Source organism: Coregonus clupeaformis, chromosome 16, assembly GCF_020615455.1.
Source record: "Coregonus clupeaformis isolate EN_2021a chromosome 16, ASM2061545v1, whole genome shotgun sequence".
NCBI classification, from domain to species: domain Eukaryota; kingdom Metazoa; phylum Chordata; class Actinopteri; order Salmoniformes; family Salmonidae; genus Coregonus; species Coregonus clupeaformis.
The window spans coordinates 59,029,166-59,052,933 of record NC_059207.1 but is presented as its reverse complement, the minus strand read 5'-3'; the positions used below and the strand labels follow the sequence as shown (position 1 = coordinate 59,052,933).

At 41.4% G+C, this 23,768-nt stretch overlaps 1 protein-coding gene across 4 annotated transcripts in view; it reads left to right on the top strand.

Moving 5' to 3' along the window:
• LOC121584581 (far upstream element-binding protein 3) overlaps nt 1-23,216 on the top strand; it is a 70,483-nt gene extending 47,267 nt beyond the window's left edge. Inside the window, exons 12-19 of one of the 4 annotated variants that reach the window (XM_045225821.1) lie at nt 1,932-2,067; nt 11,860-12,020; nt 13,078-13,148; nt 13,245-13,330; nt 17,453-17,521; nt 17,926-18,047; nt 22,166-22,234; nt 22,770-23,216. In XM_045225821.1, the coding sequence (XP_045081756.1) occupies nt 1,932-2,067; nt 11,860-12,020; nt 13,078-13,148; nt 13,245-13,330; nt 17,453-17,521; nt 17,926-18,047; nt 22,166-22,234; nt 22,770-22,784 (729 nt within the window). In that variant the 3' untranslated portion in view covers nt 22,785-23,216. Of the gene's footprint in view, nt 1-1,931; nt 2,068-11,859; nt 12,021-13,077; nt 13,149-13,244; nt 13,331-17,452; nt 17,522-17,925; nt 18,048-19,020; nt 20,699-22,165; nt 22,235-22,769 lie in introns of those variants that run through there. The other 3 variants (XM_041900543.2, XM_045225822.1, XM_041900544.2) reach the window with 3 other exon arrangements.
• Nucleotides 23,217-23,768: the final 552 nt, after the last annotated feature.

Genomic DNA, 23,768 nt, shown 5'->3' with positions numbered 1-23,768 from the left:
TTTCTTTATTTTTACTATTTTCTACATTGTAGAATAATAGTGAAGACATCAAAACTGTGAAATAACAGATATGGAATCATGTAGTAACCAAAAAAGTGTTAAACCAAATCAAATCAAATGTTATTTGTCACATGTGCCGAATACAACAGGTGTAGACATTACAGTGAAATGCTTACTTACAAGCCCTTAACCAACAATGCAGTTTCATCAAAAAACATTTGTTTAAGTGTTAAGTAAAAAATAGATAAGTAAAAAATAAAAGCAAATAACTAAAGAGCAGCAGTAAAATAAAATAACAGTAGGGAGGATATATACAGGGGGGTACCGGTACAGAGTCAATGTGTGGGGGCACCGTCTAGTCGAGGTAATTGAGGTAATATGTACATTGAGGGGGAAAAAGTATTTGATCCCCTGCTGATTTTGTACGTTTGCCCACTGACAAAGACTCACTGAGAACCTCACCGTTCTCACGATCATTGCAACTCTACGAGGTGAGATCTTGCATGGAGCCCCAGGCCGAGGGAGATTGACAGTTCTTTTGTGTTTCTTCCATTTACGAATAATTGCACCAACTGTTGTCACCTTCTCACCAAGCTGCTTGGCGATGGTCTTGTAGCCTATTCCAGCCTTTTGTAGGTCTACAATCTTGTCCCTGACATCCTTGGAGAGCTCTTTGGTCTTGGCCATGGTGTAGATTTTGGAATCTGATTGATTGATTGCCCACACACCATAACACCTGCTCCATGCTTTACGGTGGGAAATACTCATGCGGCGATCATCCGTTCACCCACACCGCGTCTCACAAAGACACGGCGGTTGGAACCAAAAATCTCAAATTTGGACTCCAGACCAAAGGACAAATTTCCACTGGTCTAATGTCCATTGCTCGTGTTTCTTGGCCCAAGCAAGTCTCTTCAGTATCCTTTAGTAGTGGTAATGAAGGAGGAGGTGTGATGGTGTGGGGGTCCTTTGCTGGTGACACTGTCTGGGATTTATTTAGAATTCAAGGCACACTTAACCAGCATGGCTACCACAGCATTCTGCAGCGATACGCCATCCCATCTGGTTTGCGCTTAGTGGGACTATCATTTTTTTTTCAGCAGGACAATGACCCAAAACACACCTCCAGGCTGTGTAAGGGCTATTTGACCAAGGAGAGTGATGGAGTGATGTATCAGATGACCTGGACTCCACAATCACACGAAATCAACCCAATTGAGATGGTTTGGGATGAGTTAGACAGCACAGTGAAGGAAAAGCAGCCAGCAAGTGGTCAGCATATGTGGGAACTCCTTCAAGACTTGGAAAAGCATCCCTCATGAAGCTGGTTGAGAGAATGCCAAGAGTGTGCAAAGCTGTCATCAAGGCAAAGGGTGGCTACTTTGAAGAATCTCAAATATATAATATATTTTGATTTGTTTAACACTTTTTTGGTTACTACATGATTCCATATGTGTTATTTCATAGTTTTGATGTCTATTATTCTACAATGTAAAAATAAAGAAAAACCCTTGAATGAGTAGGTGTGTCCAAACTTTCGACTGGTAGTGTATGTCATTCCTTTGGTTGACTTTGTAGGCGCAGACGATATCAGGGTTTATAAGATATTGTATCACATTTATTTGAATATTTGCTTTGTAATGTCATATCAGTAGGACATTGTCAATAAATGCCGCTCCATGCTTGGGTTAAGCACACAGAGTATACTATCTGTACTAGCTGGTGAGTGTCTACTCTTTGCTGTATTTAAATGTTTTAATTTAATGTTGTATCATTATGTATCACTGCACTCTATTCTCATTGTATTTATTGTCTGTAATTGTCTTGATTTGTCCATTTGTCTATGCTTGATGATTTGTTTTAATGTATGCCACAAACAAAATTTCCCCATGGGGATAATAACGTCATTATCTTATGTTTAATTGGAGCAGGAGCGTGATGACTTTGGGAGCTCTGGAGGACCAAGAGGAAGGGGACGAGGCCACTGGGGCATGGGCTCACCAGGGGGGCTGCAGGAGGTCACCTACACGATACCTGCAGACAAGTGTGGTCTGGTGATCGGCAAAGGTAAGGCGACTCAGTTCTACGCGCAAAGCAGCGTAGAACCTCAGAGCTACAAACACAAGTGTACAGTACATTCTGAAAGTATTCAGACCCCTTGACTTTTTCCACATTTTGTTACGTTACAGCCTTATTCTAAAATGGATGAAATTGTTTTTTCCCCTCATCAATCTACACACAATACCCCATAATGACAAAGCAAAAACTGATTTTTATAACGGAAATTTAAATAAGTAGTCAGACCCTTTACTCAGTACTTTGTTGAAGCACCTTTAGCAGAGATTACAGCCTCAAGTGTTCTTGGGTATGACGCTACAAGCTTGGCACACCTGTATTTGGGGAGTTTCTCCCATTCTTCTCTGCAGATCCTCTCAAGCTCTGTCAGGTTGGATGGGGAGTGTCGCTGCACAGCGATTGTCAGGTCTCTTCAGAGATGTTCAATTGGGTTCAAGTCCGGGCTCTGGCTGGGCCACTCAAGGACATTCAGAGACTTGTCCCGAAGCCACTCCTGCGTTGTCTTGGCTGTGTGCTTAGGGTCATTGTCCTGTTGAGAAGTGAACCTTCTGAGCGCTCTGGAACAGGTTTTCATCAAGGATCTCACTTTACTTTGCTCCATTAATCTTTCCCTCGATCCTGACTAGTCTCCCAGTCCCTGCCGCTGAAAAACATCCCCACAGCATGATGCTGCCACCACCATGCTTCACCGTAGGCATGGTGCCAGGTTTCCTCTCAATGTGACGCTTAGCCTTCAGGCCAAAGAGTTCAATCTTGGTTTCATCAGACCAGAGAATCTTGTTTCTCATGGTCTGAGAGTCTTTTAGGTGCCTTTTGGCAAACTCCAAGCGGGCTGTCATGTGCCTTTTACTGAGGAGTGGCTCCCATCTGGCCACTCTACCATAAACGCCTAATTCGTGTAGTGCTGCAGAGATGGCTGTCTTTCTGGAAGGTTCTTCATCTCCACAGAGGAACTCTGGAGCTCTGTCAGAGTGGCAATCGGGTTCTTGTTCACCTCCCTGACCAAGGCCCTTCTCCCCCGATTGCTCAGTTTGGCTGGGCGGCCAGCTCTAGGAAGAATCTTGGTGGTTCCAAACTTCTTCCATTTAAGAATGATGGAAGCCACTGTGTTCTTGGGGACATTCAATGCTGCATTTTTTGGTACCCTTCCCCAGATCTGTGCCTCGGAGCGCTACGGACAATTCCTTCGACCTTATGGCTTGGTTTTTGGTCTAACATGCACTGTCAACTGTGGGACCTTACATAGACAGGTGTGTGCCTTTCCAATCATGTCCAATTAATTGAATTTACCACAGGTGGACTCCAATCAAGTTGTAGAAACATCTCAAGGATGATCAATGGAAACAGGATGCACCTGAGCTCAATTTCGAGTGTCATAGCAAAGGGTCTGAATACTTATGTAAATAAGGTATTTCTGTTTTTTATTTTTAATAAATTTGCAAAAATTAATAAAAAACTGTTTTTGCTTTGTCATTATGGGGTATTGTGTGTAGATAGATAAGGCGAAAAAATTACCGTATTGGTCCGAATATAAGACGGCCTTTTTTCCCCTCGAAATAGGTCCAAAAAAGTCGGGTCGTCTTATATTCGGGGTCTAGTATTCAGAGCGCAGTTTCTCTTCTTCGGCGCTCCCTTTAAATGTCAATACACATTCGCGGGCACAGATGGCGCCAAAAATTCGTTCCGGACGGAGGGAAGAGGCGTCCTTAACAACCAGCCCGTTACCGGTGTTTAAAGATGGAAAGACAGGCTGACCATTTAGAGACAAGTGGCTCAAAAGTGGGCCAGGTCAATAAACAACAGCGGAGGAGCTATGATGCCAATTTCAAAATAATGGTTGTCAATAAGGCAGAGTCATCTAACAACTGCCAAGCTGCCAAGACATTCGGGGTCACTGAGTGTAATGTAAGAAGATGGCGAGCAGAAAAACAACGTCTAAAAGATGCTAACAGTCAGCGAAAATCCTTCCGTGGTCCTCAAAGTGGTCGTTTCATTGAGGTTGACCGGAGGGTTTTTGAATATGTCAGGGAAAAAAGAAGTGAGGGAATGCCCATTACCAGAGCTGTCATCCAGGTTAAGGCCCTGGAAATCGCCAGAGAGCTCAACATCACTGGATTTAAAGCCAGCCTCGGCTGGTGTCGTAGGATGATGCGGCGTAATGGACTGTCACTTAGACGGAGAACGAGTTTGGCCCAACGCCTGCCGTCAGACTTCGGAGAGAAGCTGCTTTCGTTTCAGCGCTTTGTTATCAACCTGAGGAAGAAGCACTCCTACCCGCTGGATCAGATCGGCAATGCTGATCAGACACCCGTTTATTTCGACATGCCAACATCGGTGACTGTCAATAGAAAGGGAGAAAAGTCTGTGTTGGTGAAATCAACGGGACACGAGAAGAGCCGCGTCACTGTCATGTTGACATGTCTCGCTGGTGGCAGCAAACTCCCCGTATGTCATTCTTAAGCGTAAGACTGTGCCAAAGGACCCAATGCCAGCTGGCATTATTGTGGCGCCCAGGAGAAGGGCTGGATGGAGTCGGGGCTTGTAGTGGACTGGCTAAAGGTTGTGTGGGGCGCACGCTACGGGGGACTGAGGAAGAGGAGGAACATGCTCGTTCTGGATGCGTTCGCGGACATCTGACTGAGCCCGTGAAAAGTCAGGTGCGAGCAATGAACAGGGGATCTTGTGATCATACCAGGGGGAATGACAAGCCAGCTACAGGTGTTGGACGTAGTTGTGAACAAGCCTTTCAAGGATAACCTGCGAAAAAAATACACAGAGTGGCTCCTGTCTGGCAACCACGCACTCACACCGACCCGGGAAAATACAGAAGCCGTCAGTCCGTCTACTGTGTGAATGGATCCTGCATGCATGGGATGCTATTCCCTCACAGAGCATCATCGATGGCTTTAAAAAATGTTGCATCTCAAATGCATTGGACGGCAGCGAGGACGACGTGCTTTGGGAGGAGCCGGTGGAAGCGGAGCAGCTGGGGGAGCGATGACAGCGAGAGCGAACACAGCGGGGCAGAGGACGTGTGTGAGGGATAGAGAGACATCGGAGGAGAAGTTTGGCGAATTTTTGTTAAGTTTAGTTAAATGTGTGGCCTGTATTTTCTCTGTTATTTAAAAATGTTGCTTTATTATTGCTTGATATTAATTTTGAATCATACTGTACATAGTTTGCCTTTGTGTTTAATTCACTGTGTTTTTAATATTGTTATTTTAAAATAAAATGAAGTTCTTTGTTCGGCAAATCTAGTCTGCAAATCTGTTTTTCTAAATGTTTGTGTTGAAAAACGGGGGGTCGTCTTATAATCAGGGTCGTCTTATATTCGGACCAATACGGTATGTTGTCCATTTTAGAATAAGGGTGTAACATAACAAAATGTGGAAAAAGTCAAGGAGTCTGAAACACATTTGCATAAATTAACCCACCAACAGTAACTCTTGAACCGTTCAAGCTAGAGACACCAAATCCTAACTTAAAGTTCTTAAAAACTTTTATCAACTATAACTATACTTAATATAAACGCAACATGCAAGAATATCAACGATTTTACTGAGTTACAGTTCATATAAGGAAGTCAGTAAATTTAAATAAATTCATTAGGCCCTATATATGGATTTCACATGACTGGGCAGGGGTGCAGCCATGGGTGGGCCTGGGAAGTTATTGGCCCACTGGGGAGCCAGGCTCCCTCACCAATTGCACGCTCCCTCAAAACTTGAGACATCTGTGGCATTGTGTTGTGTGACAAAACTGCACATTTTAGAGGGGCATTTTATTGTCCCCAGCACAAGGTGCACCTGTGTAATGATCATGCTGTTTAATCAGCTTCTTGATATGACACACCTGTCAGGTGGATGGATTATCTTGGCAAAGGAGAAATACTCACTAACAGGGATGTGAACAAATGTGTGCACAACATTTTAGATAAGCGTTTTGTTCTTATGGAACATTTCTGGGATTTTTTATTTCAGCTCATGAAACATGGGACCAACACTTTACATGTTGCGTTTATATTTTTGTTCAGTATAATACATTTTCATTAAATAACCCACCAACAGTAACTCTTGACCCGTTCAAGCTAGAGACACCAAACCAACTTTCATATGTTCAGGCTATCCTAACAATCAATCAATCCTTCACAAGCTAGCATGCACACCACATTCTCTTCAGGAAATATACTTTTCTAGTTATGTTAATAATCCCTTTCGCAATGTGCATATTTGTTTTTCATCGGATTTCTTATAATGAAAGTCACTAAGTTTCTCGAATGTGCCAGAAGCACCTGGGTGGCCTTGGAGTCTCTCTCTCCCTTTGTCTCTCACCCTCTCCCCCTGCACTCGTGTATATATATGGCTTTTAAAAGTGCCATTCTGTGCCTACGTAAAGTGCTTAATGAGGGGAATAATGCATGTAAAGTAATGTGACATTAATTGTTTGAGTCTCATAATAACAGCCCTCAATCATCTGGAAGATTGCCTCTGTCCTTCTAATGAGAGCCGTTTTCCAGGCAATGGACTCGAATGAGGGAATGACGGTGTCGAATTAGCTTATTTGCTATTCATGCTCACTCTATTGCCTGCTATTTAAAAGTCATTGACCATTTTAGCGATTTGTCGAGCCGCGAGTGTGCAAGCCGCGGCGGGGGTATTTGTGTTTAGGGTGGGTCGGTTGAAGGGGGGGGGCTTCACCTATAATAAAGAACTGAGCAATAGAAATGTCAAGTGCCTTCTGTGCAGAGGTGAATGGGACAAATAAACCTGGTTGCAGAGGGCCCCATCCTGGCATTACCATAAGAAACGGCCAATATGGATGGAAGGCAGCCGGTCTGGGCCCTGTCACGACACCCTTTTCGCCACAGTGATTAATGTCTTTACGATGCCACATGCAGCCAGTGCCTCTACTCACCCCTCTGTCAGACCTACATCCCCCACAAACCCCTGAATTCCACCCCAACCCTAGTGAGAAGAAGGGGACAACCAAAGCAACTAGCCATGTTCCTTCCTAGCCCCATGGTGTAATATATGGCCATGGCGATGGAACAATACTGTACGTAATTCCTCAAAATGATGCATAGATTGTTAGTCAGAGAAATATATATATATATATATATATATATATATATATATATATATATATATATACACACAGTTGAAGTCAGAAGTTTACATACACCTTAGCCAAAAAGTTTGGACACATCTACTCATTCAAGGGTTTTTCTTTATTTTTACTATTTTCTACATTGTAGAATAATAGTGAAGCCCACAAAACTATGAAATAACACATATGGAATCATGTAGTAAGCAAAAAAGTGTTAAACAAATCGAAAAATATTTTATAGTTGACATTCTTCAAATAGCCACCCTTTGCCTTGATGACGGCTTTGCAGACTCTTGGCATTCTCTCAACCAGCTTCACCTGGAATGCTTTTCCAACAGTCTTGAAGGACTTCCCACATATGCTGAGCACTTGTTGGCTGCTTTTCCTTCACTCTGCGGTCCAACTCATCCCAAACCATCTCAATTGGGTTGAGGTCGGGATTGTGGAGGACAGGTCATCTGATGCAGCACTCCATCACTCTCCTTCTTGGTAAAATAGCCCTTACACAGCCTGGAGGTGTGTTGGGTCATTGTCCTGTTGAAAAACAAATGATAGTCTCACTAAGCCCAAACCAGATGCGATGGCGTATCGCTGCAGAATGCTGTGGTAGCCATGCTCGTTAAGTGTGCCTTAAATTCTAAATAAATCACAGACAGTGTCACCAGCAAAGCACCCCCACACCATAACACCACCTCCTCGATGCTTTACAGTGGGAACTACACATGCGGAGATCATCCGTTCACCCACACCGCGTCTCACAAAGACACTGTGGTTAGAACCAAAAATCTCCAATTTGGACTCCAGACCAAAGGACAAATTTCCACCGGTCTACTGTCCATTGCTCGTGTTTCTTGGCCCAAGCAGGTCTCTTCTTCTTAATGGTGTCCTTTAGTAGTGGTTTCTTTGCAGACATTCGACCATGAAGGCCTGATTCACACGGTCTCCTCTGAACAGTTGATGTTGACGTGTCTGTTACTTGAACTCTGTGAAGCATTTATTTGGGCTGCAATTTCTGAGGCTTGAACTTATCCTCTGCAGCAGAGGTAACTCTGGGTCTTCCATTCCTGTGTGCAGTCCTCATGAGAGCCAGTTTCATCATAGCGCTTGATGGTTTTTGCAACTGCACTTGAAGAAACTTTAAAAGTTCTTGAAATGTTCCATATTGACTGACCTTCATGTCTTAAAGTAATGATGTCGTTTCTCTTTGCTTATTTGAGCTGTTCTTGCCGTAATATGGACTTATCTTCTGTATACCCCCCTACCTTGTCACAACACAACTGATTGGCTCAAACGCATTAAGAAGGAAAGAAATTCCACAACTTAACTTTTGAGTAAGCACATCTGTTAATTGAAATGCATTCCAGGTGACTACCTCATGAAGCTGGTTGAGAGAATGCCAAGTGTGCAAAGCTGTCATCAAGGCAAAGGGTGGCTATTTGAAGAATCTTAAATATAAAGTATATTTTGATTTGTTTAACACTTTTTTGCTTACTACATGATTCCATATGTGTTATTTCATAGTTTTGATGTCTTTACTATAATTCTACAATGTAAATATAAAGAAAAACCCTTGAATGAGTAGGTGTGTCCAATTTTTCGACTGGTACTGTATATATATAACTAATATTTTCTTATCATTGACTTAGGAAGTACCTACAAGGTGGCAATTGTTAATTCATAACAGTGTTCTGCCCTCCGCTACATGTACCACTGAATGCTAGCAGCAGGTATCTCAAATGTTAGGAAATGGATGCAAGTGTTTTGCACAACAATATTGATAGGAGACATACAGTTGAAGTCGTAAGTTTACATACACTTAGGTTGGAGTCATTAAAACTCGTTGTTCAACCACTCCACAAGTTTTTTTGTTAACAAATTATAATTTTGGCAAGTCTGTTAGGACATCTACTTCCACAAGTCTGGTTCATCCTTGGGAGCAATTTCCAAACGCCTGAAGGTACCACGTTCATCTGAACAAACAATAGTACGCAAGTATGAACACCATGGGACCACGCAGCCGTCATACCGCTCAGGAAGGAGACGCGTTCTGTCTCCAAAAGAATAACGTACTTTGGTGCGAAAGGTGCAAATCAATCCCAGAACAACAGCAACGGACCTTGTGACGATGCTGGAAGAAACAGGTACAAAAACATCTATATCCACAATAAAACGAGTCCTATATCAACATAACCTGAAAGGCCGTTCAGCAAGGAAGAAGCCACTGCTCCAAAACCGCCATAAAAAAGCCAGACTACGGTTTGCAACTGCACATGGGGACAAAGATCGTACTTTTTGGAGAAATGTCCTCTGGTCTGATGAAACAAAAATAGAACTGTTTGGCCATAATGACCATCGTTATGTTTGGAGGAAAAGGGGGGATGCTTGCAAGCAGAAGAACACCATCCCAACCGTGAAGCACGGGGATGGCAGCATCATGCTGTGGGGGTGCTTTGCTGCGGGAGGGACTGGTGCACTTCACAAAATAGATGGCATCATGAGGAAGGAAAATTATGTGGATATATTGAAGCAACATCTCAAGACATCAGTCAGGAAGTTAAATCTTGGTCGCAAATGGCTCTTCCAAATGGACAATGACCCCAAGCATACTTCCAAAGTTGTGGCAAAATGGCTTAAGGGCAACAAAGTCAAGATATTGGAGTGGCCATCACAAACCCCTGACCTCAATCCTATAAAAAATGTGTGGGCAGAACTGAAAAAGCGTGTGCGAGCAAGGAGGCCTTCAAACCTGACTCAGTTACACCAGCTCTGTCAGGAGGAATGGGCCAAAATTCACCCAACTTATTGTGGGAGCCTTGTGGAAGGCCACCCGAAACGTTTGACCCAAGTTAAACAATTTAAAAGCAATGCTACCAAGTACTAATTAAGTGTATGTAAACTTCTGACCCACTGGGAATGTGATGAAAGAAATAAAAGCTAAAATATATCATTCTCTCTACTATTATTCTGACATTTCACATTCTTAAAATAAAGTGGTGATCCTAACTGACCTAAGACAGGGAATTTTTACTAGGATTAAATGTCAGGAATTGTGAAAAACTGAGTTTAAATGTATTTGGCTAAGGTGTATGTAAACTTCCGACTTCAACTGTACATGATAAGGACCTACCTACACTGTTTACTCAATTCTTCAGAAATGCTAGTTTATCCAACAACTTGATTGACTTTCAAAATGCATTCGTACAACTCTGGCTCTAAACCATTCATAAATTCATTTCCAACCTATATGGACATGTGAAATTTCACTGCACAGATTAAAGGTACATTAAAGCTACGCGTCGGAACAACAGGTGCAGTTAACAACACCCGTGGCACACGCAAACGTACAGGTCGGACGACAAAATTCTGTGGGGTAGACTCCTCCAAACTCTTATTCACATATACGAGATGGTACTTAGTGGTCCTGCGTCTCCCCAATATAAATGAATGTTAAGTCCAAATCCCCCCTCTCTGTCTCTGGCAACCTGAACCGGCAGCATCATTGAGAGGGCCTTATTATCTCCACTAACCATGGCCCACTCCTTGGCACTGAATAGTCAGTGTCTTTATTCCTCTCTCTTTCTGACTGGAGACCTCATAATGGCTTCATTAATGCAGAAGTTTCATTTGGTTGACAATGGGTTAATGGCCCCGGGGTAGTCTATTGGCAGCAGGAGGAGGACTCTTTTCTCCGGCTTTTTCAGCCCGGGTTCAAGCAGGGTCGACAACGTGTCACCCAAAAGTGAACAAACATGTAATTGATGTTCGGACATCAGCGGTCCCTACTCGAGAAGCCAGCCTGCTCTTTTGAGTCGAGGTGGAAGGAACGGGTGGCCGTCCGGGGTCTTTGAGAGGACTTGGCACAGGGGGGAACTGATTTCTGAATGCCTGCCCTGCTCGCTTCAAAAGAGCCACAGACTGCGAAACCCCAAAAAAAAGGGGATACGGTTTAATATTTAATGGTTCTGTTTGGCCTGAAATGTAATTGCTCCCCACAAACAGAAGTCGAGCTGCAGACAGCACATAGACTGGTGGCACTCATCAGACCCCCTTTATGTCGGGTCGGTGGGAACTGCCATCTATTTTTGTCGCACATTGTCACGGATGTAAAGGAAAATTGAGACGTGGAGAGGTGCATACTTTTTTTGCTTTCTTTTTTAGTTAATAAGCGTACAACATTCCCTTATACTTCAAATACACCTTCTTACAAACTCCAGAGCTCTCGGCCATTGAGTTATAATATTAGAAATGCACCTTTTTATATGTAGTGTGTATAAATGCAGGTGTTGATCAATTTAGCATCAAAAGATGTAAAGGGTTATCCGATATCGTTTTGCGCCGCTAATGACTAAATCATTCCAGACTGTGCTATTTTTGTACTTATTTGTGATATTATAGTTGCTCATTAAAAATAATGTTATGGTGAAAAAATAATGACTTGTTAATTAATTTAGTTAAACTGCACGATTTGGATTTCAAATGGAGAATAATCTTGCACATCACGATATCTTAGCCATATATTGTTGAGGTCAAATATTGCCAATTCCCGACATTATCATATATCGGCCCAACACTATTGCATCCAAAACAGCAAGGGCGCTGTCAAATGATGACAAAGGATGTGTTATTCCCCGCCGTCAGTGGTCTCATGTGGTGTGATGTTGTGTGGTGTTTGTCCAGGCGGAGATACCATCAAGAGCATCAACCAGCAGTCTGGAGCCCACGTGGAGCTGCAGAGGAACCCCCCTCCCAACACCGACCCCAATGTTCGCGTCTTCTCCATCAGAGGCACCCCGCAACAGATGGAGGTAGCATGCCAGCTCATCGACGACAAGATCGGAGTAAGTAGTTGTGTTTGAAAAAGTTCCCCCAAGTCAAGTGCCTTTAAGTCCGAAGACTAATTCTTGATGAGTCAACAGGACTACCTATTGCATGACGACTTAAACTGAATTCTTCCACTGCTCTATATTCGCTACATACTTCAGTCTGAGACGGCCATCTTTGAAGTCGTTTGTGGAGACGTCAAAATGAGGGGTGTTATACAAAACAAAGTCATCAGCGATTGGATCATTTCTAACCATTCAGATTATCAAAGCCAATGGCGAATTTTCACAACGCCGCTTTGTGTTCTTTTTTTATTGTTATTATTATTTTATCTTTTTTGGGGGGTGGATCAGCTTAATATTGCAGATAGATTGTAACTTCCATCAATCTAATTGTCTGCATCACTTCCAATCCCCCATATGTTTTTATTTATTTATATATATATATATTACTTTCCAACCCCGCCACCCTTTCCCCACTTGGAGTAAACTAGTGAACAACAATGCCTAGGCCTCTACTTCCAGCCCATACCCACTATCTACATTTTATGGACACAGTCAATTTTACAATAATTACATTTTGTTTGTTCTTTCTCCTGAACTTCTTCTATGTCCATCCGGTTTGCTTCTATATGCCATATCTTTCTAACTGTGCTCCTTCACAAAAGCTCCCAACCTACAACCCATACACTTATTATGGACACAGCGTGCCTATATTATTAGTTATCTTGTTATTGTTTGTTTTTAGTTGTTATTAGTCCCATCCTTCAATTCCATTCCGCTTTGTGTTCTTGCTCTGGCCCAACCCATCGGTTTCTGGGACCAATCATTCTGGAAGTACTTAGATCCAGACTCATTGCGGAGAAGAAACTAACGTCCGTGGGCGTGGCGTAGCGTTTGGCCGGAGCAACGCGTTTGGGTAGCTAGGCAAGGCTACCTAGGCAAATTGCTTGCAATTTTTACAATTTTTCATTATTAACAGTTAGTCGACTAAATAAATACCACCATGATTGAAATTAATTCAACCTGTCGTTATTTGCTCTAGTTAACACTGTTGAATGTCTGTTTTTTTCAGGGCTCAGGAATAGTGAGCAATGGTAGTTTTGGGTTTAGCCCTTACACTCAAAGCCCTGCAACTCATCAAAAGTAAGTCACACTTTCTGTTCGACCCTGTTGTTTTTTGTCTACTATATGCATTTTCTTTGTGTTGCTGTAGTTCTGTCTGCTCTCTGTCTTGATCAGTTGTGGCAGTGGAGCCCAGACTTTAATGACAGGGGGATGGGGGACTGCCTATCAAACATGGCAGCCTCAAGGCCAGCAAGACCACAGTAAGTCACCTTAGCGCTACAGCTTGTCTTAAGCACAGCTCGTAAACATTTGGCAACCTTGTCATTTGCAGTCTTGTATTTTGCAATTAACATAAACTCTGCTAGCCTGGTGGAACCAGCCTGATCTCTGTGTTCACAACTGAAACAGAATGGTCAACACAACGATCAAGCTGGTTGTACTTGGCTAAAACTCTGCAGCAATATCTTAATATTGATATTTCCTCAGCTTAAACATTGTTTTGAAACAATTTTACACTGTGTTTACAGTGCATTCGGAAAGTATTCAGACCCCTTCCCTTTTTCCACATTTTGTTACAGCCTTATTCTAAAATTGATTAAATAAAACATTTTCTCATCAATCTACACACAATACTGGTTTTTAGACATTTTTGTAAATTAATAATAATAAAATTAAAATAAACTTATTTACATAAGTATTCAGACCCTTTGCTATGAGACTCGAAATTGAGCTCAGGTGCATCCTGTTTCCATTGATCATCCTTGAGATGTTTCTACAACTTGATTGGACATGATTTGGAAAGGCACACACTTGTCTATATAAAGTCCCACAGTTGACAGTGCATGTCAGAGCAAAAACCGAGCCATGAGGTCGAAGGAATTGTCCGTAGAGCTCCGAGACAGGATTATGTCGAGGCACAGATCTGGGGAAGGGTACCAAAGAATGTCTGCAGCATCGAAGGTCCCCAAGAACACAGTGGCCTCCATTCTTAAATGGAAGAAGTTTGGAACCACCAAGACTCTTCCTAGAGCTGGCCACTCGGCCAAACTAAGCAATCATGGAAGAAGGGCCTTGGTCAGGGAGGTGACCAAGAACCTGATTGTCACTCTGACAGAGCTCCAGAGTTCCTCTGTGGAGATGGAAGAACCTTCCAGAAGGACAGTCATCTCTGTAGCACTCCACCAATCAAGACTTTATGGTAGAGTGGCCAGACGGAAGCCACTCCTCAGTAAAAGGCACATGACAGCCCGCTTGGAGTTTGCCAAAAGGCACCTAAAGGACTCAGACCATGAGAAACAAGATTCTCTGGTCTGATGAAACCAAGATGGAACTCTTTCGCCTGAATGCCAAGCGTCACGTCTGGAGGAAACCTGGCACCATCCCTACGGTGAAGCATGGTGGTGGCAGCATCATGTTGTGGGGATGTTTTTCAGCGGCAGGGACTGGGAGACTAGTCAAGGGAAAGATGAACAGAGCAAAGTATTGAGAGACCCTTGATGAAAACCTTCTCCAGAGCGCTCAGAACCTCAGACTGGGGCGAAGGTTCACCTTTCAATAGGGCAACAACCCTAAGCACACAGCCAAGACAACGCAGGAGTAGCTTCGGGACAAGTCTCTGAATGTCCTTGAGTGGCCCAGCCAGAGCCCGGACTTGAACCTGATTGAACATCTCTGGAGAATCCTGAAAATAGCTATGCAGCGACGCTCCCCATCCAACCTGACAGAGCTTGAGAGGATCTGCGGAGAAGAATGGGAGAAACTCCCCAAATACAGGTGTGCCAAGCTTGTAGCGTCATACCCAAGAATAATCTAGGCTGTATTCGCTGCCAAAGGTGCTTCAACAAAGTACTGAGTAAAGGGTCTGAATACTTATGTAAATGTGAAATTTCCGTTTTTATATTTTTAATTATGTCTAAAAACCTGTTTTTGCTTTGCCATTATGGGGTATTGTGTTTAGATTGATGAGGGGAAAAATGTATTTCATCCATTTTAGAATAAGGCTGAAACATAACAAAATGTGTAAAAAGTCAAGGGGTCTGAATACTTTTCGAATGCACTGTATATGAAATAGACATATGAAGATGGACTTTGCAACATTTTGCTCATTTCAGTGTCTTACAAATATCTCTCAAATGTAAGTTAAGGCTCATAAATGCATACAAGCAGCTTGTCAGAGTGATGTGTCCAGGATAACGGTGTCCTTTCATAATCTCGGGGTGCTCAGTAATCGGTGAAGTAGTAGTGTTGAAATTAACCCTAGATGCTGATCTTGGATCAGATTTGCATTGCCCCTACTAATGGTTATATTTGGGGAAGCTGATCCTAGATCTGTACCTAGGGGAAACCTGACTCCGGAGCATAGTAAGGCGTGATTAGGACAGGAGAGATGGGTTCATGTTTAGCCGTTTCTGACCCAGTTGGTGTGGCTAGTGATAAACACCATCCAGTCATTGGACTTAAACTTATTTAGGTGGGAATGAACTAGGACTGCACGATTTCGACAAAACAATCTAATTTCAATATTTTCACCAAATATTGCTATTTCTATTAAGACTTCCGATTTTTACTTACCTGTACTTTACTGCAGTCATTAGCCTACCAACATTACTACTACTACAGAGCTTTTTAAACCCCATGACAGCTTATTTCACAACAGTACTTCAAGACAAGAAAGCACACACATTTCCTTTAGGTTGTTTTATTCACATTTTAGTTGTTTCATTCAGAACATGCCGTTGCTCAAACATTCGGATCTACACCACCACTGGTACCAGTCTGTATTTGCTAGCTAACGTTTGTGAGCTAGCCGTATTGCTTTAGCTCAGTGTAATTAGCATTAGCGACTAGATACAGCTTGCTAAGAAAATACTAACTAAACTAACAAGCTCTTTGCAGAGAGTAATACCTATTTCAGACAGAATTGACGATATCTTACCTGTAAAAAAAATTGGGCAATGTTTATATGACCCCCTTTCGAACAGTCCCATTTTTACCACTTTCTTGCAGGCATATGCCTTTTATACATCACCGTGTGCAGATGTGGGTGGGCGTCCATTTTAATAAATCCATTGAATGTACACCATCACAAAGAAATCCATTATTGTTTAAATATGCTACTGGGGGAAATGACTGGTGAAATTATCAAGCGATAAACAAATGGAGAGAATAAATGCCAAAGCATTACTGTGAAGCTTTGTGATTGGTTGACAAGTGAGCATCGTCCCAAAGCCTGGAAATGTTTTTACAGCTCGATTTACACAGAGCCATATGACGGAACATTTAAACATATTAGCACCATAATCATGTCTAGGTCTGTTTGAGGATTGTTCCAGACTTCACCTTTCAGATATAAAGATAAGGCAGTATAAAGAAGACGGTATGGTAAAGTTTGGCAGGATTTTTTCTGGGTAGGAAAGGGATATAAGATACACAAACTAATAGTAGAAAACATGTAGATGCATTGTTTTCACCAACATTGGAAAAATCTGTTTGCTGTACCGCATGCATTAATATAAGGACATCATGCAGACATTGTGAATCTAATTTTGAACAGTCAGGTTCTGCACTACCTGCTTGAGTGACCGGGGGGCGGAGGGGCTTGGTGTGTGTTGGAAGTGGGTGCAGGAGGACCGAGAGAGAGACTGCTCGATCATCTAAAAACATCCTAAGTAACAAGTGGTCCTCTGTAGCTCAGCTGGTAGAGCATGGCGCTTGTAACGCCAAGGTAGTGGGTTCGATCCCCGGGACCACCCATACACAAAAATGTATGCACGCATGACTGTAAGTCGCTGTGGATAAAAGCGTCTGCTAAATGGCATATTATTATTATTATTATTATTATTATTATTATTATTAACAACGAGTAAACTATAAAAACAGATGTTGCACGCGGCTTAGTGGCATTTAATAATATCTTGCGATATGGATATTGCACATGTCAATATCACAATTTCAATCTAAATTGGATTATTCATGCAGCCCTACAATGAACCAGGTGTAGAAGGTACACATTAGCTTTCATCCACTCATCTATTTTGCTTCTAAGCCAATTGAAAGGGGAGTCTACCATGGCTTTTTTTATATATATATATTTTACCTATATTTAACTAGGCAAGTCAGTTAAGAACAAATTCTTATTTACAATGACGGCCTCACCGGCCAAACCCGGACGACGATGGGTCAATTGTGCGCCGCCCTATGGGACTCCCAATCACGGCCGGTTGTGATACAGCCTGGAATCGAACCAATGATGTTGGGGAAACAGAAATGTGCTACAAATAACACATACAATTTGTCAGGAAATTGCCAGAAAGGCTTTTAGTTAGGAAAATTTAAAAGTTTTTGTTGTATATTTAATGCAATGTTCTTTTATTTGGGTACAGGTCACAATGGATCCCAGGCAGGCCAGATGGACTACTCTAAAGCATGGGAGCAGTATTATAAAAAGCTAGGCAAGTGTTCTGAGGCAGTAAAAACCCTGTCATACCCACATGACTTTTCGAACAATTGCAATATTCTGAGTTTTGCCATACGTTTAGTGCAACTGCAGCAAAGCTTGAGGTTCAGCATTTGGCGCAGTATATTCCCAGTAGTAGACATTGCAGATAACGCAATGATTATAATTCTCCATGTCCACCGTTGTGTAATGGCCCATTCTGTGTTTGCAGACCAAAAGACCCAAGCTCAGAGTATTGTCCATGACTACAGCAACGCATGGGAGGATTGTTATAAGAAACAGAGTAGTCTCATTCATTTTGTCAGTTGTCTTTAGACATAGTCAAGAGTGCAATTTCGATTGTGATAGCGATATTGGATTCTGTTTTCTCACAATGTGTATACGCTTGTGTCCCAAAAGGTCAGACATCTCAGCAGCAGAGCTCACTCCCAGAATACAGTGCAGCTATGGCAGAATATTACAGGCAGCAGGGAGCGTACCTCTGGCCGGGTGCACAGGCAACCCAGGGCCCAGGTCTTCAGGTAATGTACAACACTGCTAAACTTATACTCACAATGGCTCTAAACAGCTCTCTCTATTTCTGCCTCTATACAGCTCTCTATGTCTTTAAACAAGCTCTGTCTCTAAACAGCTCTGTCTCTGGCTCTAAACAACTCTGCCTCAAAACCACTCTGCCTCTAAACTTATGTCTCTAATCAGCTCTGTTTCTGCCTCTAAACAGCTGCCTCAAAACAGCTCTGTCTCTGCCTCCAAACAGCTCTGTTTCTGCCTCAAGACAGCTCTCTCTGCCTCTTAGAAGTGCTGGCCTATGAATAGCTCTGCCGCTAAACAGCCCTCTCTTTTTATATACACTGAGTGTACAAAACATTAAGAACACCTTCCTAATATTGAGTTGCACCCCCTCCTCCCTTTTGCCCTCAGAACAGCCTCAATTCGTTGGGCAGTAAAGATAAAATAAGAAACCGTAGATTTACGACCAACAAGGTGTCGAAAGCGTTCCACAGAGAAGCTGGCCCATGTTGACTCCAATGCTTCCCACAGATGTATCAATTTGGCTGGATGTCTTTTGGGTGGTGGACCGTTATTGATACACACGGGAAACTGTTAAGCATGAAAAACCCAGCAACGTTGCAGTTCTTGACACAAACTGGTATGCCTGGCACCTACTACCATACCCCTTTCAAAGGCACTTAAATCTTTTGTCTTGCCCATTCACCCTCTGAATGACACACATACACAATCCATGTCTCATTGTCTCAAGGCTTAAAAATCCTTCTTTAACCTGACTCCTCTCCTTCATCCACACTGATTGAAGTGGATTTAACAAGTGACATCAATAAGGGATCGTAGATGTTCTTAATGTTTTGTACACTCAGCGTATGTTAAAACTATTACTGCTAAGTCTTGAAAAGTTTACATGCATGTGTGTATTGGGATGTGCTGTTGCATACATGGTAAACTACATAACATTTTCCTTTTTGTAATATCTTCCAGGAGCATTAGAGTGGACACCATCTAATTATGATTTTGGAATCATTGAGACGAAAAGAGAACTATTAACAGTACTATTGAGGTTTCTAAAGTATATTTTCAACACTTTGCGGCGTACCTTTCCTTTTTGTAATGCACTCGCTGTAGAATAACTTAACCTAAAAACTGATATTTAACCGGGCAATTTTGGGATACACTCTCGTATATACGTTTATTTTTTATTTTATTTAAAAGTATCGCTGTGTCTTTGAACAAGATGTAGTATAATCTATTTTGTCTAGTTTTTTTGCAATAAAATGGTATTGGTTTAGCAGTCTTGAGGATTGAGTATAATGACAGTTTTGTTTTTGTGAACAAGCATGTGTTTGCTTATTGATTTGTGTTTTTACATAGAACATTTTTAATGTTGAGATGATATGTAATGTGTTATTGTTGGAAAAAAGTTTTTCTTTTGTACTAAATTCCTGGTATGGTATCTGTAATTTCTTATTTCATCCTGTTATTCTTCTGTGTCATTGTTTTCTGTTCAGGAATGTGTAATATCTCATTTAGGTTTTGAACAAATATGCTGATAAATGAGTTATTATTCCTACATTAGACATCCTAGTTTTAAACCTAAGTGTAATAAATGCTTATCAAAATGATCTGTTAGAAAGCAAGGATATTATGAGTTTGATTTAATCTTGTTATTTATGTTGAAATAAGGATTGTTTGTGTAATGTTCACATGGATGCTCTCCCAATTGTATGTATTCACTGCTAATATGGTAAATATGTTGTTTTGAAATTTGATGTGGCATCTCTCACCCAAGTGCAAATATAAACCCAGTATGTCTTCGGTGCTCAAGACTGCTAAGCCGCTTTCATTCTACCTGTTAAAAATATTTGTTTTTGTATGGCAAATGTAAGTGTGATTTTATTTATTTTTTTGTTCCCCCTAGCTTACACAATATCCCAACCAGTACACTTTGTTTCTCGCTAACATTATTGTTTTTGTGTGAGCAAGAATGTATGCTATGATTCGTTACATGATTACTCCCTACAACTTTTTCTAATGACAAGGCATACTATAACCTACGATTGTTTTGAAAATTTTCTCATATGCACAGATAACCTTGTATTTAAAAGTCAATAATTATTTTTATTTTTGGGGCAGTTGATACCATTTGGGCTATTGTAAAGCACGTTCCTGTTTTTAGATGTTTACTGCCTTTTCAATGGCAAATTAGTTTAACTGCAGTTACCCAAAGAGCCATATCACTGGACTAACAAGTTCATCTTTCTGTAGTATACAGTGTAATTTAGATACCTTAAGTATAAAGTTGAATATGCCATAAACATGAATAGAGGCAATATATATTCTCTCTAGTTTATTTCAATGCTTTCTTTACTGTTTGACTCAGTAATTTGTCACAATTGCTTTTGTGGTAAAAATATAGAATCTTTATTTTTGTACTGTTAAAAAGTTTATCTGTCTGAAGTATAATGATTTGTCAATCTCCCTACCAGTTTTCTTTGTTGCTGTGTACCCTGCTACAATTAAATCTAAACTCCCAAGATCGAGTATGAATTTAATCATATTTTATTTTTTACAGATATAAAAGGACAGATGAAGATTGCATGTGGACAGCAAATGTAATAACTAGGTTTCTGCCAGAAAAAAATACCATAAATGTAATGTCTTTGCTGGTCTGTCATTCTTAATTTAGTCCATTAGTGAAATACATGCCCCCATCCCCTCACTTATGCATTAAAACACATTAGCAAACAAAGTTGTAGAAGTCTGTCGACTTGTGGTCTAGTCCTTTATGACTGTTGCCATCAAGCCCCAGATGGTCATGTGTTTCGAAAAGAGAAAGGTGGTGTCCCAAATGGCATCTTATTCCCTACATAGTGCACAACTTTTGACCAGAGTCCTATGGACCCTGGTCAAAAGTAGTGCACTATATAGGGAATAGGGTGCCATTTGGGATGCAGGAGATGACATCAACCCCTTAAAGTCTTCCAGTAATTACACATCAGATGACCTCTGCTTTAAATTGATGATCAGAATGGGAGTGCTAAATGGGCATTTTAAAAGTTGGAGACAGGAAGCAAAGAGGATCCACTACATGGGATGTCGGCATGGGAATTGCTGGCACGGCTCTACTGCACTTGCACTGCACTAATAGACAGTGGTTCCCATGCCAAAAGCACATTTGTCATCAATAACAAATGAGTAATTATTCCATAATGACCTCAAGGTGTCCCCTAATTGAGTAGTGCGTGTAGGCAAGGGGTGCCAGAAGTAATAAAAGCTGCTGTATTAGCAGAGGAAACATCATCTTAAGTGGAATTGTAAATAAAGATGAGCCGGCATTTATTTTGTGTGCCCCTGAGGTAGCTGTAACTGTTGCTGGAGGAGAGCCATTTAGTCTTTAGTGTTTTTATCATAGGGTTCAGAGTGGAACTTGACCTAAAGAAGATAAAATGCATTGTTGAGGCTAAACCTTTTTTTTTATTGAATTCATGCAATTGATGATCAGTGTCGTCTTCCGACAGGTGGCTACAGAACTAAAGTTGCACTATTTGATGTAAGACAAATTGTGTTCAGTTATTATTGCCATAGAATCAGTTGGGGCTGGAATCCATTTGGAACAGTGCAACAGCTAACAGGGTTCCAGTGTGGAGGTGATAAATGGAGGTGATATTAGTGCCATCATAGTCTCGCCCAACCTACCGGTTTTAATTGGCTGATCTCAGTCCATCACCATCCAGTGCAACCCGTAGAACCCCCCCATACATTGTGGACTTCAAAGCACGAGCAGGGCAACTGATTTAAACAAGGAAGTTAGTTATGGGAAAGTATGCATCTTAGAAATAGTTCTCACATATAAACTATATGCCCGAACTCAGAATCAATTGGGCTTCCCAAAAATAATATGTGATAGAACATTTATTTTGATTGCCCATTTTCGCCATCTGTAGCAGGCTCACTCCCTCTCCAGACTCAATTTTAACCACACCCCTTTCAAGTCCTTCTTTGTAGCACAGTGTTACCAGGCTCTAGGCGCCAGCAATTCGAACCTGGGGACGAGGTTAGTGCCATCAGAAATAGAATCTGATGAATTCCAGCACCTGACTTGACATCAATGTGCTCTATTTCACAGCCTCCTCATAACTGCCAGTCATCCTCTCCCAGTTGTCTCTACATTCCTTCAACGCAACCTGCTTTACAGGTGAGTGGGCCCAATATAAAACTGTGTCTGAGGAATTTGATGGCAGCACTAGTTTGAACCTGTAGCATTTCTGCATTGACCACAGTGCAATTGTTCCTCTTGGAATCAGTTGAGCTGTTCAAACTGTTTGGCTGCTGAGGCTGGCTGCAGGCCAGTCATTTAGACCAGAGGTGTTCAACTCTAGTCCTTAAGGATTGTGGTTTCTTCTACTGATTTTCATCTGTCTCTTTAAAACCATGGAACATAGCTTAATATAGGTCATTTTCTGGCCCTTAATTAGGAGCCTGGAGTTCAATGCATAATCTAGCCTTCTGAATTATGAATCTATAAGTACCAATAATAATACTGCCAGGTTTTCACATTAGCCATCACCTCTCTTGTTTCTTAGAACGATACATGCCAAGCAGAATTTAAAGGATTATAGGTTTTTAACTTGTATTCTATTTTTATGCCTTATAAATTTGAATCTATTAGAGACCCCCACCACTCCTGTTTAGGTGTAATATTTTATTCATGACACTTTGGCTATCCTCAGCTCTCCGCTCCATGACTACATAGCTGTGTTAGTCTTATCCTGGTCTGAGGCCAATCTGTGAGATCAGAGAAGCTGGAACGTCACCATTCTCCTGCAGAACCACATTACTTAAAATCCTGTTAATTGCCGCCATCCAGAATCTTCACATAATGAAGCCCCAGGTAGTCTTAGTATTGAATGACTTTTAAAGGGTAAGTAGCGTAAATGTAACATATAGATTTCCATTAGTATACGCATCAAAAGTCCCAATGAAAAGTTATACCTCACTTTTCTATTTTTCAAGTTATTGCATAAAACTGATCAGAATGCCAAAGTCATGTTGGAAAATGTTTTTCCGGGGTGTGATGTAATATGGAGGACCTGGCAAGCCAGCCCATTCCCTATAATGTAAACTCCAATATAAATAACTTCAAATGTATAACTTTAAATTAAACCAAATCATTTGCACTCATGACTACTGGTTTCAATTTAATTTTCAGCCAACTTACAAGAAAATGCTGAATTTATTGTTACAAATCAACTTGCAAGGTTGCTAGCCAACTAGCCTGTTAGTGTTAGCCCTACTAACCTGCTAACGTAATCCCTACTAACCTGCTAACGTTATCCCTACTAACCTGCTAACGTTATCCCTACCAGCCTGGTAACGTTGCGTTAGCACTGAATGAGTCACCCAGTTGCTATCATCACCTAGCTTATAGCTATATTAAAGTAAACCAAAGCTTTGGAAGTACATAACACCAGCTAACCAGTTATCAAAGAATGCTAGCTACGGTGCATTCTGAAAATATTCAGACCCCTTGACTTTTTCCAGATTTTGTTATTTAATTTTTAATACATTTGAAAAACGTTTTAAAAACCTGTTTTCGCTTTGTCATTATGGGGTATTGTGTGTAGATTGATGAGGGGAAAAATGAATGTTGTGACGTGACTTAACATTAATCTGATGACTGTTATTTCTCTAATTAACTAACTATGTTTAATTGTTACCCGATTAAATGA